The sequence below is a fragment of the Chiloscyllium plagiosum genome, chromosome 27 (assembly GCF_004010195.1).
Source record: "Chiloscyllium plagiosum isolate BGI_BamShark_2017 chromosome 27, ASM401019v2, whole genome shotgun sequence".
Taxonomy (NCBI): domain Eukaryota; kingdom Metazoa; phylum Chordata; class Chondrichthyes; order Orectolobiformes; family Hemiscylliidae; genus Chiloscyllium; species Chiloscyllium plagiosum.
In genome coordinates this window covers 9,214,039-9,233,307 of record NC_057736.1, presented here as the reverse complement: position 1 = coordinate 9,233,307, position 19,269 = coordinate 9,214,039, and the positions used below count along the sequence as shown (strand labels likewise).

The 19,269-nt window shown below is 41.4% G+C and overlaps 1 protein-coding gene across 3 annotated transcripts in view; it reads right to left on the bottom strand.

Annotated features, from left to right (window-relative positions):
- Positions 1-19,269, bottom strand: part of LOC122563518 (acid sphingomyelinase-like phosphodiesterase 3b) — a 64,213-nt gene that overhangs the window by 28,237 nt on the left and 16,707 nt on the right. Inside the window, exons 1-4 of one of the 3 annotated variants that reach the window (XM_043717341.1) lie at positions 16,572-16,856; positions 15,914-15,976; positions 13,804-14,014; positions 5,137-5,234 (exon numbers count right to left, since the gene is read on the bottom strand). In XM_043717341.1, the coding sequence (XP_043573276.1) occupies positions 5,137-5,234; positions 13,804-14,014; positions 15,914-15,976; positions 16,572-16,632 (433 nt within the window). In that variant the 5' untranslated portion in view covers positions 16,633-16,856. Of the gene's footprint in view, positions 1-5,136; positions 5,235-13,803; positions 14,015-15,913; positions 15,977-16,571; positions 16,857-19,269 lie in introns of those variants that run through there. The other 2 variants (XM_043717342.1, XM_043717343.1) reach the window with 2 other exon arrangements.

The following is a 19,269-nucleotide window of genomic DNA, read 5'->3' as shown; positions in this document are numbered from 1 at the left end:
GTTTCTTCCGGGTGTTCCGGTTTCCTCCCACAGTCCAAAAAAAATGTGCAGGTTAGGTGAATTGGCCATGCTAAATTGCCCATAGTGTTAGGTGAAGGGGTAAATGTAGGGGAATGGGTCTGGGTGGGTTGCTCTTCGGAGGGTCAGTGTGGACTTGTTGGGCCGAAGGGCCTGTTTCCACACTGTAAGTAATCTAATCTAATCTAATTGTTATTTGAAAAATTAATCAGGGATAGTCAGCATAGTTTCATGTCTTACCCAGTTAGATGAAGTAATGGTTGGTGAGGGAAGCATAGTTGATGCTATCTGCATGGATTTTAGTAAGGGATTTAATAAGATTCTACATGGTAAACTGGTCAGAAAAGTAAAATCCCAATGTCCCATAAAGGAATCTGGCACGTTGGACTAAAATTGGCTTAGTGACAGCAAACAAAGGGAGATGATTAATATTTTTTTTCCAAACAGAAAGTAGTGTCCAATGGTACTTAATGCTGAGTCCCTTGCTGTTTGTGGTAAATATTAGTGATTTAGGCATAAATGTGAGAGACATGCTTGGGAAATTTGCAGATGACAAAAAACGTAAGTACAGTTGCTAATGAGGAAGATAGCTATCAACTCCAGAACAAAATCAATGCTTTGGTTGAGTGGATGGAAAAATGGCAAATGGAATTCAACCTGGAGAAAATGAGGTAATGAATTTGGGAAGACAAACAAAACATGGGAATATCAATAAATGTGAGGATATTGAGAGGGATAGAGGAAATGAGAGACCTTAGCATGTGTGGCTATAGGTGAAGGTGACAGGACAGGGAGAGAATGTGGTAAAGAAAGTATATGGAGTGTTTTCCTTTGTTGAATAAAGTATATAATTCAAAGGTAATATAATGTTGAAACTGTATAAGATTCCACAGTTAGAATTTTGTGTACAGTTCTGGTCATTACTTTACAGGAAGATATAATTGTTCTAATGAAAGTATAGAGGACTTTTACAAGAATGTTGCTATGGCTTGAAAATTGCAGCTATAAGGAAAGATTGGATAAGCAAGGATTGGTTTTCTTAGAACAGAGAAGGCTGAGGAGCAACTTAATTGAGGCATAAAAATAATGGGAGGCCTAGATAGAGAATAATCAAGAAAGACTCAGTTACATTACAGGAGACATTAGGGTTATCAAAGGGTATAAATTAAAGGTGATTGGTAAAAGGAATAGAGGACACATGAGGAAAATCATTTCATCCAGAGGGAAGCAGCTGCTTGGGAATTTACTACCCAGTTTGGTGGCAGAGGCAGAAACTCTCTACGCATTTCAAAAAGGTACCTGGATCTGTACCTGAAGCATTGGAACTTGCAAGGCCATTGATCACGTGCTGGGAGATGGGATTAGAATGGGCAGCTAGATTATTCTTCCACCTGGTGCAGACATAATGAATTGAATGGTCTCTTTCTGTGCAGTAATGGGTTCTTTGGTTTATTGTTGTCTCTTTATGCTTCCCGTCTGTACTCCTTTATAAAACTTATCACCAATGTCATGCTTGCATCTCCAATTCCCTCTCCAACACTCCTCAGGTTAGTAGGTAATAAAATTCCTCTCTTTTTTAAAGAAAACTTTGCAATTAGCTTCTTCATTTTGATTTAGTTATCCAAATTTTTAATTGATATTTGACATAATTGTGGACTGAATGAAATAAAAATATTTGTTGCGATCAACTAAGGAATTCTTTTTTTAAAATGGGTCAAATTATTCTTCCTCAGAGTTATAGTTACAGAATTATTCAGTCATAGAGCATGGAAACAGACGCTTTGGTCCAACTCCTCCGTGCCAACCAGATGTTCCAATCTGATCTACTCCCCTTTGCCAGCATTTGGCCTGTATCCCTCTAAACTATTCCTATTCATGTGCCAATCCAGATGCCTTTTAAGTGTTGTAATTGTACCATCTGGTTGCCCTTGTAGGGATGCAACTGCGTAGTGACCTGAAATGAAAGTGGGAAAGATGTAGACCATAAGACCATAAGACATTGGAGCAGAAATTAGGCCATTCAGTCCAAGAAGTCTGTTCCGCCATTCAATCATGGCTGATACGTTTCTCAACACCATTCTCCCACTTCCTCCCTGTAACCCTCGATATGCAAGAACCCATCTATCCAAGTCTTAAATATATTCAATGACCGAACATCTGCTGCCTTCTGTGGCAATGAACTCCATAGGTTCACCACTCTCTGACTGAAGAAGTTTCTCCTTATTTCTGTTCTAAAGGTCTTCCCTTTACTCTAAGTCTGTGCCCCTGGGTCCTAGGCTCTTCTACCAACGGAAGCATCATCCCAACATCTGTTCTGTCCAGGCCATTCAGTATTCTGTATGTTTCAATTAGAACCCCCCCCCCCCCAATTCCATTGAGTATAGTACCAGAGTCCTCAAACGTTCCTCATATGTTAAGCTTATAAATCCTGCGACCATTCTTGTTAACCTCCTCTGAACACGATCGCAGGTCAGTCCCTCCTTCTTAAGATATGGGGCCCAAAACTGCACACAATATTCTAAATGTGGTCTGACCAGAGCATTGTAGAGCCTCAGAAGTACATCCCTGCTTTTCTATTCAAGTCCTCTCAAAATAAATGCCATCATTGCATTTGCCTTCCTTTCTAACTGACTCATCCTGCAAGTTTACCTTGACAGAATCCTGGACTAGAACTCCCAAGTCTCTTTGCACTTCAGACTTCTGAATTTTCTTCCCATTTGGAAAATAGTCCATCCCACTACTCTTCCTACCAAAGTGCATGACCTCACTTTCCCATGTAATCCATCTGCCACTTCCTTGTCCACTCTCCTAAGCTGTCGAAATCTTTCTGCTACCTCCCCGCCTCCTCAAATCTACCTGTCCCTCTACCTATCTTTGTATCATCTGCAAACTTAGCCAGTATGCCCGCAGTTCCTTCATCTAGATTGTTAACATGTAAAGTGAAAAGTTGTGGTCCCAACACTGAGCTTTGCAGAAGACCACTTGTCACCGGCTGCTATCCTGAGGAGGAGCCTTTTATCCCCACTCTCTGTTTTCTGCCAGAGAGCCAGCTTCTTTCCATGCTAGCCTCTAACGCCATGGGCTCTTATTTTACTCAGTAGCCTCCTGTGTGGCACCTTGTCAAAGTCCAGGTTGATAACAGGCTATCCTTGGTCTAACCTGCTCATCACTTCCTCAAAGAATTCTAGAAGATTTGTCAGTCATGACCTCCCTTTGATGAAACCATGCTGACTTAGCCTTATTTTACCATACACTTCCCCAAATATTTAGAAATCTCATCCTTTACAATGGATTCCAGGATCTTACCCATGATCAAGGTTAGGCTAATTGATCTGTAATTTTCCCTTTGCCTTAGTCCCTTGTTAAACAGGGGTGTCATGTTAGCAATTTTGCAGTCATCTGAGACCCTTCCTGATTCTAGCAATTCCTGAAAGATCACCACTAAGGCCTCCACTATCTCTTCAGCTATCTCCTTTTGAACTCTGGGGTTTAGCCCATCTGGTCAAGGTGATTTATCCACCTTCAGGCCATTCATTTTTTCTAGCACTTTCTCCTTGGTGATGGCCACCATACTCAGCTCTTCCCCCTCAATCTGTTAAATCTTTGGGATCTTACTTGTGTCTTCCATCGTGAAGACTGAGGTGAAGTAATTATTCAGTTCCTGAGCCATTTTCTTGTTCCCCATAATTATCTCTCTTGCGTCTTTTTCCAGCTGCCCAATGACATTTGCCTCTCTTTTGCATTTTATATATCTAAAGAAACTCTTATAGTCTTCTTTTATATTACTGGCTAGCTTACCCTGATATTTAATCTTCTCCCTCCTTGTTTCTTTTTTTGTTGCCTTCTGTTGGTCTTTGTAATCTTCCCAATCCTTTGGTTTCCCCCTGTCCTTTGCCACATTATATGCTTTCTCTTTTGCTTTCATGTTATCCTTTACTTCCCCAGTCAGCCATGGTTGCCTGATCCTCGCTGTACCATGCTTCTCTTTCCTCGGGATGAATCTCTGCTGGATCTCCTGAACTACTCCCAGAAACTCCTGCCATTGCTGTTCTATTGTCTTTCCTGCTAGACTCCTCTCCCAATCAATTCTACCTAGCTCTTCCCTCATGCCTCTGTAGTTGCCTTTATTTAGCTGTAATAGCGTTACCTCTGATTCTGTTTTCTACTTCTCAAACTAGAGTAAATTCAGTCAAATTATGATCACTGCCCTCCTAAGAGTTGCTACACTTTAAGCTCCCTGATCAAGTCTGCCTCATTACACTACACTAAATCCAGTATTGCCAGTTGATATGGGGCAGAATTGCTCTTAGAAAGCTGTCATGGACACAACAGACCAAATGGTGATTTATAATATAAGAATTCTGTGATTCAATGACATTGAACTGCTTAAAGAACCACAGGTGTATCAAATTCTATGATTTCCTTCAAGGTATCATTAAAAAGTGAAACTTCGTAAGTATCCAATTAAAATAACATCAATCACTTCAACGTCCTTGTTGTTAAATTTATGTACAACATTACTGTTTCCAAAGTGGTGGTCCTTCATTCATCCTGTATCAAAAGTTTTGTCAAAATTTTGTCTCTAATGAAGGCAAGTTGCTTTTAAATGGCATGTTTAAACAATGCAAGCCTTCCAGAGAAAAACACATGATAGGTCATCACATTGGTGAATTAAAATTAGAAGTGGGCTTTATTGTCATGTATACTCAAGTACAGAAATACAGGAGCACAGTAAAAAGTGCACAAAGTCACCACTCACAAAAAACAATCATCTCAGATACAAAAACCAGAATTTTTTAAAAAACGCATAAATACGAAAAACAAACAGAAGCAAGAAGAAAAGGAAAGCGTTCCAAATCTAAAAGTCTCATTTCTATGAGGTAACCTTATCTCTGTATGGTAAGTGGGCCTCCCTCCCCAAAGCTTCAAGTCTGAGTGCCACCACAAGTTTTTGGAAATTGTTCCTGCTGCTGCTGCAGGCCCTCAGAACCCGCTCTCGCTGCCGCCACAGGTGAGTAATTATTCTGGTTGGTGATTTAGTATTTTTCAGGTTCGTGTATTTCAGACATTTATAATTAGTGTTCACTCTGCTAATATGAATTTATAGTTGCCACATACCTGGAAAGACCACTTGAATCAACTTGGTTAACTTGCTTATTATCCGCAGGACTACATCCTCACCAAGTTTCTCATCAGCAACATGAGGAGTGTCATCACTGTATGTTATATGAAGAGCAAAGGAATGAATTTCTTGAACTGCAACCACACATTTCTTTGATTTGTGCAAGGAATTATAATTACAACAACAGGTGAGCTTAATCTCCTACTGCTCAACAACATTGCCGGAGGAAATTTTGAGCAAGCTCATGATGTACTCTAAGATTGAAAGTGGAAGAGGTAGAAATTTGCTACAATAGTCCCTTCACAAAATTCTAAGAAATCACAGGCACTATCGTAAGGCACTCATGACTCCTTGCAAAATAAGCCTGAACAGAACTGGAAAGCAACAACGTGTACATTGAACTCGATTAGACAAAGTAGTCTGCGTCATTCATATTATTATTATTATTATTATTATATATTACATAATTAAATATTATTCATGTTATTAAAAAGAATATAAAGATAGTGGAGAGGATGCAATAAACAAGAGATAAGATTATACTTACAGCTGTATAGGGTGGAATTCTTCAGTGTTGAGCCAGAATATTAGGTATATTCAAGGCTGAGATGGAGATTTTTAATCAGTAAAGGAATCAAGGGTTATGGGGAAAATACAGTAAAGTTGAAGATTATCAGATCAGCCATGATCTCATTGAATGGTGGAGCAGACTCAATGGGCTGAATGGCCTGCTTGTGCTTGTATGTCTTATAGTCTTATCACAAGTGATTAAAATCATAAAGTGGTTTGATAAAGAAGATCAAAAATATGTTTAAAAAAAATAATGAAAGCCTGTAGCATCTGAAGCAAAACAAAACTAACATTTCAAGTCTGTGATATTTCAAGAGAACTGGAAATAGAAATGCAAGTATTTTTGTATTTCCAACTCACAACTGCTGAGGGTGGTTGAAGACTCGAATATCAAACATTTTAGGAGAAGCTATGAGCATACAATTGTGAAATAATTTTGACGAATATGCTGATAGAATGAGATGGAGAGAGCAGAGGTGGTTTGACTGGAGCAGGGAAAATTATGATGTAAATATGCTTTTCTACTGTAGATAATGTAATTCCCGCCACAGCTACAATCTAAAAGGGATGCATGACTCTGTAAAACAGCCCAATGAAATAGGAATTCTGTCATGTATTGATGACCACAAGAGCTATCAGAAAAATATTTTGCGCTTTATTGATTATTGGAGCCATCACTTTAAACTCCAGTTGATTAGTGGAACAGAGTGTATTAGATGAATCTAAGGTAATTGATAGATGAATAGATTCTGCATTCAGAACATGATACAGCCCAACAAAAGAACAGATTATTGGGCACAACAATATAAAAAGGAATAAACAGGTTAAATAAACACTTAAAAAAAAAATGCTTTCCAACAGGTGACAGGAGCCTTTAAAACATTACATTCTGAGTGTTGAGGCAAGACTTTTCACGTTCATGCACTCCATTCAAGTACTATTAATACACTCCTGAGCAAAGTCTTCCTGCAAATGTTGACATAGTCCCACTGAGTTCCCCTGTTAGATTGTTCATACTAACATTTGCATAATCATTTCTTATTAAACAACATCTACCAGGAAATACAGAAATCTGAAGTGATCAGTGGCCTCCTGATATATCCTCATTGTCTTGCTTGGGTACAGAGATCAATGAAGCATAACATTCAATTTTTGAGGTGGAGAAAACCAGGAGAGGTACAATTCATATTTCCTCCTGACGGCTTGTCTGTGGGACCACATGGTTTCTGCAGCAGTGGATCCAGCAGCATCTGGTTAACGGTCCCCTCAACTAAATTTCACCCTACTTTTGCCACCCATGTTCAAAAACCTATGCATTAATATTGTATCTAACCATCCTCATGTCATTAGCCGCATCAGCTGTTTAAAGAAAGTCCTGGCAGACAATTGGAGATATAATAATTTCCACAGTTACAATACACTTTACAGAAAGGCACTCGTTATAAGTGCAGAAAGCTTTTCCACGAAAGTTTCGATCACCCACTCATCTAGAAGATAGAACATCGAACAGTACAGCACAGTACAGGCCCTTCAACCCTCAATGTTGTTCTGGCCTTCTATCCTACTCTAAGATCAGACTAACCTACATACCCTTCATTGTACTATCTTCCAAATGCCTTGCTAAAATCCATGTACATCACATCAACTGTGCCTATCCAAGAGTCACTTAAATGTCCCTATATATCTGATACTATTACCACTCTGGCAGTGCATTACACGCACCCACCACTCTCTGTGTAAAGAACCTACGTCTGACATTTCCCCTAAATCTTCCTCCAATCACCTTAAAATTATGCCCCCTCATGATAGATATTTCCGTCATGGGAAAAAGTCTCTGTCAATCCACTCTATCTGTGCCTCTCAACAATGTGTACACCTCTATTAAGTCACCTCTCATCCTTCATCGCTCCAGTGAGAAAAGTCTTAGCTCCCTCAACCTTTCTTCATAAGACATGCCCTCCAGTCCAGGCAGAATCCTGGTAAATCTCTTCTGCACCCTCTCTAAAGCTTCCATATCTTTCTTATAATGAGGTGACCAGAACTGAACACAATATTCCAAGTGGGTTCTAACCAGGGCTTTACAGAGCTGCAGCATAACCTAGCAGCTCTTAAACTCAAAACCCTGCTAATGAAAGCCAACACATCATTTGTCTTCTTAACAACCCTATCAACTTGATTGGCAACTTTGAGGGATCTATGGACATGGACCCCAAGATCCCTCTGTTTCTCCACAATGCCAAGAATCCTGATTTTAACCCTGTATTCTGCATTCAAATTCCACCTTCCAAAGTGAATCACTTCACACTTTTCCAGGTTAAATTCCATCTGCCACTTCTCAGCCCAGTTCTGCATCCAGTCAATGTCCCGTTGCAACCTACAACAGCTCTCCACACTATCCATAACTCCACCAACGTTTGTGTCATCGGCAAATTTACTAACCCACCTTTCCACTTCCTCATCCAAGTCATGTATAAAAATTACAAAGAGCAGAGGTCCCAGAACCAATCCCTGCAGAACACCACTGGTCACTGAGCTCCAGGTTGAATACTTTCCATCTACTACCATCCTCTGTCTTCTATGAGCCAGCCAATTCTGTATCCAGATAGCCAGATTTCCCTGTATCCCATGCCTCCTTACTTTCTGAATGAACCTATCATGAGAAACCTTACCAAATGCCTTGCTAAAATCCATGTACATCACATCATCTGCTCTACCTTCACCAACGTGTTTTGTGACATCCTCAAAGAATTCAGTAAGGTCTGTGAGGCATGATCTGCCCTGCTCAAAGCCATGCTGACTATCTCTAATCAAACTATGGTTTTCCAAGTCATCATAAATCCTGATTCTCAGAATACTCTCCAATACTTTGCCCACCACTGACTTAAGACTGACTGGTCTGTAATTCCCAGGATTATCCCTATTCCCTTTCTTGAACAAAGGAATAACATTTGCCACCCTCCAATCACCTGGCATTACACCAGAGGATAGTGAGGGTGCAAAGGCGCAGCATCTCTCCCCTTGCTTCCTGCAGTAATCGAGGGTATATCCCATCTGGGAGAAAGTGAGGATTGCAGATGCTGGAGATCAGAGTCAAACGTTGCGGCGTGGGAAAAGCAGAGCCAGTCAGGCAGCATCCGAGGAGCAGGTCTGTCAACATTTCAAGCATAAGCTCTTCATCAGGGGTGTGTGGGGAAGGGGGCTGAGAGATAAATGGAAGGGGATGGGGCTGTGGAGAAGGTAGCTAGTAATGCGATAGGTGGATGAAGGTAGAGGGTGATGGTGATAGATCGGAGTGAGGTTGGAGCAGATAGGTAGGAAGCAAGATGGACAGGTAGGAAAGTTCAAGGGGGTGGTGCTGAGTTGGATTTGGCATAAGGTAGGGGAAGGGAAGCTGAGGAAACTGGTGAAAGTGACACTGGGTCTGTGTGGTTGGAGAGTCCCAACGTGGATATGACGTGCTCACCTAAGTGTAAAATACCTTAGGGTTTTTCTTAATCCTACCCACTAAAACTTTTTCATGCCCCCTTCTAGCTCTCCTAGGTCCATTCTTCATTTCCTTTCTGGCTACCTTGTAACCCTCTAAAGCCCTGCCTGATCCTTACCTCCTCAACCTTAAGTAAGCTTCCTTCTTCCTCTTCACTAGATGTTCCACATCCCTTGTCACCCAAAGTTCTCTCAACCTATGATCTCTTCTTTGCCTCAGTGGGACAAATCTGTCCAGCACTATCAGCAAGTGCTTCTGAAACAACCTCCACATTTCTGTCATGCATTTCCCTGAGAAAACCTGTTCCCAATTTAGGTGCCCCAGTTCCTGCCTAATTGCATTGTAATTCCCCCACCACCAATTAAATACTTTCTCATACCATCTGCCCCTATCCCTCTCCATGAGTATAGTAGAGATCAGAGAGTTGTGATCAGTACCACTGAAATGCTCTCCCACCAAGAGATCTGACATCTGGCATGGTTCGTTGTCAAGGACCAAATCCAATATGGCCTCCCCTGTAGTTAGCCTATCCACATATTGAGTCAGAAACACCTGACAAAAACTGCTCCATCCTAACTATTTGAACTAAGTTCTAATCAATATTAGGGAAGATAAAGTTACCCATTACAGCAGTCCTGTTACTTCCGCACCTTTCCAAAATCTGCCTCCGAATCTGTTCCTCCGGGGCGGGGAGGGGGGGGCGGGAGGTATGGGGCAGTGGGTGCTGTGCATAACTCCCTATAAAGTGACTGCTCCTTTCCTGTTTCTGACTTCCCCCACACTGACTCTGTACATAAATCCTCATCGATGACCTCCCTTTCTGCAGGTGCGATAGTATTCCGATTAGTAATGCCATTCCTCTACCTTTTTTACCTCCCCCTACATTACTTTTGAAACATCTGAACCCTGGAACATCCAACAACCATTCATGCCCCTGTGATATCCATGTCTCCATAATGGCTACAGCATCATAGTTCTAAGTACTGATACATGCTCTTGAGTTCGTCACCCTTATTCCTGATACTTCTTGTGTGAAAATAGACACACTTCTACTCATCATACTGACTGCACCTTTGTAAGTGCCTATCCATCCTGACAGACTCTCTGCATGCTGTATCGGGCTGTTCACTACCTATTCAGATCTGTAACTCAGGTTCCCACCCCCTGTCAATCTCGTTTAAACCCTCCTTAAGAGCTCTCGCAAGCCTCCCGCCCAGGATATTGGTGCCCCTCCCGTTCAGGTGCAACCCATCCTTCTTGTACAGGTCCCACCTTCCCCAGAAGGTATTCCAAGGATCCACATATCTGAAGCCCTCCCTCCTACCCCAGCCCTGCAGTCACGTGTTCATCTGCACTCGCTCTCTATTCCTAGCGGCACTAGCCTCCGGCACCGGCACCAATCCTGAGATTACTACTCCGCTCGTCCTGACTTCTAGATTCCAACCTAACTCTCTATATTCTCTTTTCAGGTCCTCCTCCCTTTCCTTACCTATGTCACTGGTATCAATGTGCACCATGACTTTTGGCTGCAGTGCCTCCCCTTATGAATCCTGTGAACTCAGTCTGAGACATACCTGACCCTGACACCCAGGAAGCAACATACCATCTGGGAGTCTCACTCATGGCCACAGAATCGTCTGTCTGTTCCTCACATAATTGAATGTCCTATTACTAGCACTCTCCTATTCTCCCCTCTTTCCTTCTGAGCCACAAAGACAGGCTCAATGCCAAAACCTGGCTGCTGTGGCTTTCCCCTGGTAGGCTGCTCGCCCAACAATACTCAAAATGGTATACAGTAATTGCCTCTTAACCACAGGGGATACATTCCAGGACCTACTGCGGAAGTCAAAAACTGCGGATAGAAGCTAACCCATTCATTTAAATGGGAAATTTACCTTCCCGGTAGCCCCCGGTCCATGTTTCTGGAATGTTCCGTGTAATATGCTTGGGCTGTGGTAAACCGCAGGTAAGTGAAACTGCGGAAATCGATTCCGTTGATACAGCCGTCACTCTGTACTTATTATTGAGGGAAACAGCCCTAGGAGTCCCTGCACTTCTGCATATTTCCTTTTCCTTTCCCTCTCCTGACGGTCACCCAGCTACCTTTATCCCATAAATTAGATGTGACTACCTCTCTATAACTCCTCTCTATCACCCCCTCAGCCTCCCGAATGATCCAAAGTTCATCCAGCTCTAGCGCCAGTTCCCTAATGCAGTCTGTGAGGAGCTGGATTTAGGCGCACTTCTCCCAGGTGAAGTCAGCAGGAACACAGTAGTGACTCTTACCTCCCACATCCTGCAAGAGGAGAATGCTACTGCCCAAGCTTCCATCCCTTCTGCTCTAAAGAGATTGAATACATGAAAAAAAGGCCTTATCTTATCTACTTATGTTGTAGGATACTTCCAAGGCATCCTTCACTACCTTCTTTACACAGTTATTTATCATGTACATTGACAGTGAGTGTTTCCAAAACCTATTCAATTATGGAAGCATCAGCCTACCCAAATTTAACCCTTTGAGGCTTTTCCAATAAGGCTGATGGATGACCATGTTGTCCACATCTTCAGTTACCTTGGTCTGAAAATCTACAATTCCTTCTTTGCATCTCTCCCCTCCCTTTCCTCCTTTGAGATGCTTCATGAAACCTACCTCTTTGACTAAGAGTTGGGCAGTCTGTCCTAACAGTGTCTCCTGTGGCATGGTGTCAGATTCTGCTTCAAAAAATTGATGTGAAGCACATTGGAACATTTCATTACATTAAACAACACCAGAAAAATACACAAAGTTGTAGTTGCAACACAGTCTTGGGATTTGAGATATCTTGTTCATGGTCTATGAAAAACCTTCTATTTCAATAAAATATTTCAGTACAATTAATTTGATGTTCTTGATCATAATATTATTTACTAAAGACATTGGAATGGGATAGAGAAAGATTACCAACACAAACATTTTAAAAACATTTTCATTGTAAAAAATGTTTTAGTGAAAGAAATTTTCAAAATAAATTATATAATAAAATAACTCCTTTTAACTGACAACATTATATCAGTTCAAGGGTTACAGGGAGAAAACAGGAGAATGGGGATTCGAACCGTATCAGCCATGATTAAATGGTGGAGCAGACTTGATGGGCTGAATTTCTGCTCCTATGTCTTATGGCCTCAGCTACTACCTGGATAAGCTCATTGAGCTATTTGGAATGTTTTTACCAATTTAAGCTCTTTCAAGCCTGTTATTGCTCAACCGAAGCATTCCCATCCAGCCCCAACTTCCTCGCTGAGATGTGGCAGTGATTAAAGTGAAGTAGTCCAGCTGGTAAGGGAGTGAGCAAACTGAGCTCAGTGATTCACTGCAGGTCTCCTTAAACACAGTAGCAAGTGAATTACCGAGAATCTCATTTCTTCAGGACTTGAGTTTTAAGTGATCTTAGTTAGTACATCAATAATTTGAGAGGTCAGGATGAAATCCTTTAAACTCGACGTAATCGACCTTCTTTGGTGCTTTGACCTTGCAAGTACCTTGTAATGTGTAGCCTACCCTGGCCTGGAAAAATGTGTGGCATGTTTTACACAAAACCATTAATAAGAAAGTAATACAAGAATTTTTTCAGCAATGTTATAAACATTTGATCCATCAACTACAGTCCCTTCATGATAGAAGAGAGGGATATTTACCCAGTTCAGGAGTCTCGAACCAAGGGCCATTATCTCTGAATAAGGGGACAGCTGTAGGATAGAGGTGAAGAGAAATTTCAGAGGATGGTAAACCTTTAAACTAGGGAGCTATAGACACTCAGTCATTGGGAGTGCTGAAGATGGATTAAGAGGTAATGTGGGAACTCAAGGAGAAGATGAGACAGATGGTGCTGAATGGTTTACATCTGCCCCAATTCTGATGATCTTTATTTGCTGGGAAAATATATCATGGGTTAAAGAAACCCTAACCATGTCTTCTGAAACAATCAAAGAGCTAACATGAATGTTAATTGTTTATCAAAGTCTAATAGTCTAGTTAACTGTTTTTTACTATGGGTATTGTCTGTCCCTTTCATGTCTCTCCTTTATGACTGTGAATCTGTGATTCTCTATCTCTCTATACATCTATGATTCTCTCTGTCTTTCAGTCCTTGAATGTATCTGTGATCTCTGTGACTGTGCATCTGAAGCTCGCTCTCTCTGTCTCAGTCCATGTACAGATGTGATCTCTCTCTCTCTCTCTCTCCATATTATCTGTGATTCTGTGGAATGAATTTCCTGAGAAAATGGTGGATATGGGTACAATTGCAATGTTTAAGACATTTGAATAGATATATGAATAGGAAAGGTTTGGAGGAATATGGGCCAGGAACAGGTAGGTGGGACTAGTTCAGTTCGGGAATATGTTCAGCATGGAATAGTTGGACCGAAGGATCTGTTTCCGTGCTGTATGACTATGTTTATTACTGATCATGTGACCTATAGCTGGCATTATCATGATAGAAACTTAAACTACTCTTCTCCCTATACAAAACAGCAACCTTTGGTCCCTATTAGGACAATCTTAATTGATTTATTTTGCAATCTATTTGCTATCTTTTGATTTTCACTGCAAGTTCCAAACATTTACCCAGTCCAAAGAATGAAGTCTGGCTTAGGGTGAAAGGTTTTCATTTTATGAAGTGTCAGATTGATGAGGTCCCAATTGGAGTCACATAGGTAGCTGCCCCACTTCCCTGGGTTTAGTACAGGTTTCGAAGATGAAGGACACACAGTGTTTGGGTTCATTGTCACTTTATAATCAGGGTCCCAGTGAAGATCTGTGATGTGCCAAAAGTGACCTGGCAAAAATAAACATTTAGATATTTTTAATTAACCTGTTCAGACATGTTATGACACCAATCTAAGGCAGGTGGTACTATCCCACACCATCTGCACCAGACGTTGGAATACCACCACCGTGCCTTAAGACCCAAAGACAAACAATTCCACCAGATTAAAATGCACTTTATGCTTTCTCATCCCATGGTCTATCTAAACTGCAGCAGCTACAAAACAGACCTAATCTACACATTTTGTCACAGTTTGCATATTTAAACATTTTCCAATTAAAGTGAAACTAATGTCATCTTTTAAAGGCGGAGAAGTTCTTTTATCCAAATCCTTTTCAATTACTGATCCATGGGACTTTCTGAGGAGTGGCAACCTCATGCAGAGTGGGGCCGGGTCCGGACTGACCTGGCTAGTGGGGTGCAATCTCTCAGATCAGTTGAGTCAGTTGTGGCAGTGGGTGGTGGGTTGTTGAGAGTTTTGGGAGGGCTGGGGGATAGGGGTCAGATTCTATAGGAGGCAGGGCAGTAGGGACAAGTCCGGCCTTGTTCATGCTTGTCTTAAAAGGGAGCCCTCTTAGTTTTAACTTTAACCTTCAGTCTAATATCCCCCAGAAGAGGAAACATTCTCCTGCTATCCACTCTATTGAGTCCCTTTAGGATCTTTTATGTTTTAGTAAGATCATCTCTCTTTCTTCTAATCGCCAATGAATACAGGCACAAACAGTTCACCTTTCTTCATAAAATAAGCCCCTCATTCCAGGAAGGAGTTGAGTGAACCTTCTCTCATAATTACATAATTTTACAAATAAGGAGACCAAAACTATACAAAATATCCTCCAGATGGGATCTGACTAAGATCTTATACTGCTGCAGTAAGACTTCCCTATTATATTCCAATTTCCTTGCAATAAACACCAACTATTTCTCCTCCTGATCACTTGCTGTACCTGTATGCTAATGGTTGTATTAGGTAAGGTTCTGAAAAAATTAATGTGGGAGACTGCGTTAGACTCCACCCAATATGATGATATGATAGTCTGGGGTGGGAAAATGGAGATAATAGCTTTGGGCATGAAAGGGGATAAAAGTGTCACCTGTCTCCCAATAGTCTTAGCAACAATATCTAGCTAGCAAATGTAACTTGTACCTAATTGAAATCAATAAACTGCAAGTGTTAAAATAAGAACCACTTCTTGTTAGGACTCTGAGATAACTGCACAGAGGCAGATATCCTGTCACAAAGTCAGCCTTTATTTACTTGGGCATAGTATGCTGACTGTAGCCAGCCAGCTCAGAGTCAGTACCCTCAATGGAGGAGATTCTAAATCCCCTGCTTATATATTTTTTTACCCATGGTGTATGTGTGTAGGTGTGAGACACAGTGAGAGACACAAGGTGCACAAATCGTTATTCAATTTCCACCACCAGGAAGATAGGAAAACACCCGAGTGGCCAGTGACAAGCACTGCCCTTCACATCAAAGGGCAGTGCTGTGTGATCAAAACAGTGAAGGGGAGGGGAGGGACTAAATCAAAATAGAGTTGGAGGGAGAAATAATGCACTCCACTCCCTGCGGCACCCACCTCTCCCTGAACAACTCCAGGGTGTTGGTCGACACCGCGTGCTCCTTCTCCAAGGACACCCGGGCTCTAACGTATCCCCTGCTTATATTGGTTGGCCAGGGCATCCTGATTGACCCAGGTTAATAACGTCAATCAAGGATCTCGTAGTCAATGAGATCCACCTGGTTCCAAACACCACAGACTCACACATAGTTATCTCTCCAGTATTGTAAACTGAATAGGCTCTCAGAATCAGTCAAGGAAAGAGGAATGGTAGTAGCATCCTTCTCCCCATAAATACCAGACTCAAGTTTTGTCATCCATGTACCACAATGTTGCACTTTACCTCTGTCCTGCTGTTGGCAGATAGTTCCCTGGTATGTCAGTACCTTCACCTCTATGTGTGACCCTGAAGGTACATCAAAGGTGACACTTGAAATGAAAATCCTAATCGAGCTCTTGAATGAGATGACAACAAGCTTGTTAATGGCCTTAAGTGGCCGTTTATTAAGTTTCAGTGAGTTGCTTCTGTCACCACCTTCCAAATTTTGAGTAGCTAATCTTGCTTTAGGAAACCTGTCTGTCAAGCTACGAAATGTGTTTCAGAGATTACCTGCCTTTTGAAATAATCCAAAATTCCACCCAGGACAGGACTTAACACAACATTAAAGCTCTCTGGCAGTAGCTGATTTGCTCAAATGTGAATAATGATGACCTTTGAACTTGCAATACGGTAACTCAATTATGTGCGTATGTATGTGGGTATACTTGCAATTATAAATCAAGGCATTTAACGTAAAAGCAAAAACATAATGGTAAATATATATTGCTCACTGTTCTGGCCTCAGTCACAATAGCAACTTAGTTTCATACAACATCATTCATGAAGTTTAAACAGAGGCTGATCATTTACCATGATCAAACAGACAGTTCAGTAGTTAACCACGCACATGACATTTTCATCTCCAATTGAATTAAGTAATATAAAACTAATCAGACCTTACCTCCTTGGCTGAAAATGATCCCACAGTTAGTAACAAAGAGAAGAAAGCCCAGAAGTATCATTGTTACTGGAGCAGTGTGTGCACTGTTACTGATCACTCAATTGAATTAATGGCCAAAGTTCCAGAGTTTAAAGTTTTATTATGGCCTAAATGAAAGAACTTTGAATAACAACCAAACTCCTGTTCCAAAAGTCACATCTACCTTGTTAAACCTCAAGATAAAACATCTGCAACTCATTTCCCTTCACATATCTCCTTGTGCCAGCAGAAATTAATCTAGCTTGTCACCCAGGTTGTTTCCCACTGATTACATGCTGCACTGCCACTCAAAGCTTTACTGCTAGAGCACAACTGTAGCTCGGTGGTCACAGATTTGATTCTTTAAAAGAAAGTTATAAGTTCAAATCCCAGCCCTGACAGTTAAGCACAAAGGGTGATGCTCCATGTAGTACTGACAGAAGTGCCATAGTTCAGGTGAGGTGTTAAATCAAAATTCCATCTGTGTGCTAGGATGGGTCTAAAATACCCCATGGAATAATTTTGAAGTGAAGCATGGGACTTATCCCTCGTGCCCTGATCAAATCTAATCTTCAACAATGTCACGGACAGAGATTATCAGGTCATTTCACCTTGCCGTATTTCTTACCTAACCAGTTGCGATGGAAAGTCCACTACAAGTAGAACAGTTCTGTGAAATATTGCTCCGCAAAGACCTTGATGTCTTTGAACACAAATATTGAAAATGTCACTTATTCAAGTTTTAAAATTGAGATGTATTTTGTAAAAGCAAAGAGATAGTGGTTGAAATTTAGAGAACAACAACAGAAACATATACTAATTTAGCACTCTATAATGTAACTAAATGTCCCAAGGTGTCTCAAAGATTGTGAAATGAAATATGATACTGAGCCACGAAAGGAGATTATAGCTCTTGGAGAGAGCTTGGTCAAGGAGAGAGGAACCGGAGGTACATTCTGCATAATTCTATGCAACACACTTCTGGAAAAAAATTAAACTATTGTGAAAAAAATAAACAGCAATCAGGGAAGAGGGATGTCAGTTCTGAGGAATTATTTGAAAAGTTGTATCTATTTTTCTCGGACCATTGGAGATTTTCAAGAGGTTTTGAGTTTATAGAAAAGAATCTCCCTTTCTAGGGGGAAACAAGGAAACATTCCCTCTTTGAGTTCTGAAATCTGGAATGCTCAACTGGAAAAGGTGACAGGAACAGGTCAGAAGTGGGGATGTATGCCAATGATTGCACAATGTTCAGCACCATGTGCACCTTCTCAAATACTGAAATAGTCCATGTTCAAATGCAATAACATCTGGACAATATCCAGGCTTGGACTGACAAGTGCAAATAATATTTGTGCTATAAAAATGCCAGGCACCATCTCTAATAAGAGACAATCTAACCACTGTCTGTTCATATTCAGTGGTGCTACCATTATTGATTCCCGCACTACCAACATCTTTGTGGCTACTGTGGGATCGTGATCAAAGAACGAACAAAATCAGTGAGTGGCGAAAATAGTCTCCTTTATTCAGCAACTGCAACAGCACAAGTTTGAGGCAGCAATAGAATCCCTAAATACAGTTCTTACAAGAGCTCTTTTATACACAGTTCTTATATATATTGCTGTGGTTCTGTTCGCCGAGCTGGAAGTTTTTGTTGCAAACGTTTCGTCCCCTGTCTAGGTGACATCCTCAGTGCTTGGGAGCCTCCTGTGAAGCGCTTCTATGGTGTTTCCTCCGGCATTATAGTGGCCTGTCCCTGCCGCTTCCGGTTGTCAGTTTCAGCTGTCCACTGTAGTGGCCGGTATATTGGGTCCAGGTCGATGTGTTTGTTGATGGAGTTTGTGGATGAGTGCCATGCTTCTAGGAATTCCCTGGCTGTTCTTTGTTTCCATTGCCCTATAATGGTAGTGTTGTCCCAGTCAAATTCATGTTGCTTGTCGTCTACGTGTGTGGCTACTAGGGATAGTTGGTCGTGTCGTTTCGTGGCTAGTTGATGTTCGTGGATGCGGATCGTTAGCTGTCTTCCTGTTTGTCCTATATAGTGTTTTGTGCAGTCCTTGCATGGGATTTTGTACACTACGTTAGTTTTGCTCATGCTGGGATCGGGTCCTTCGTTCTGGTAAATTGTTGTCTGAGTGTGGCTGTTGGTTTGTGTGCTGTTATAAGTCCTAGTGGTCGCAGTAGTCTGGCTGTCAGTTCTGAAATGCTCCTGATGTATGGTAATGTGGCTAGTCCTTTGGGTTGCGGCATGTCCTCGTACCGTTGTCAACTTGGTATGCTTTCCTTATTGATCATAGATTTGAGTGAAGGAATTTGCAGTCATGTCACGACAGTATAGAACATTGGTTAGGGCACTTTTTGGAATATTGCGTGTAGTTCTGGTCTCCATCATATCATAACGGAAGGGTGCAGAAAAGATTTACAAGTATGTTGCCAGGGTTGACGGATTTGAGCGAAAGGGAGAGTCTAAATATGCTGGACTGTTTCCCTGGAGCGTCGGAGGCTGAGGGTTGTCCTAATAGAGGGGTATAAAATCTTGAGTGTCATGGAGAGAATAAATAGAAACGGTCTTGTCCCTTGTGTGATGTAGCCCAGAGCTAGAGGGCATAGGTTAAGGGTGAGAGGGCAAAGATTTAAAATGGACTGTTTTTTGTACATATGCAATGATTTGCCAGAA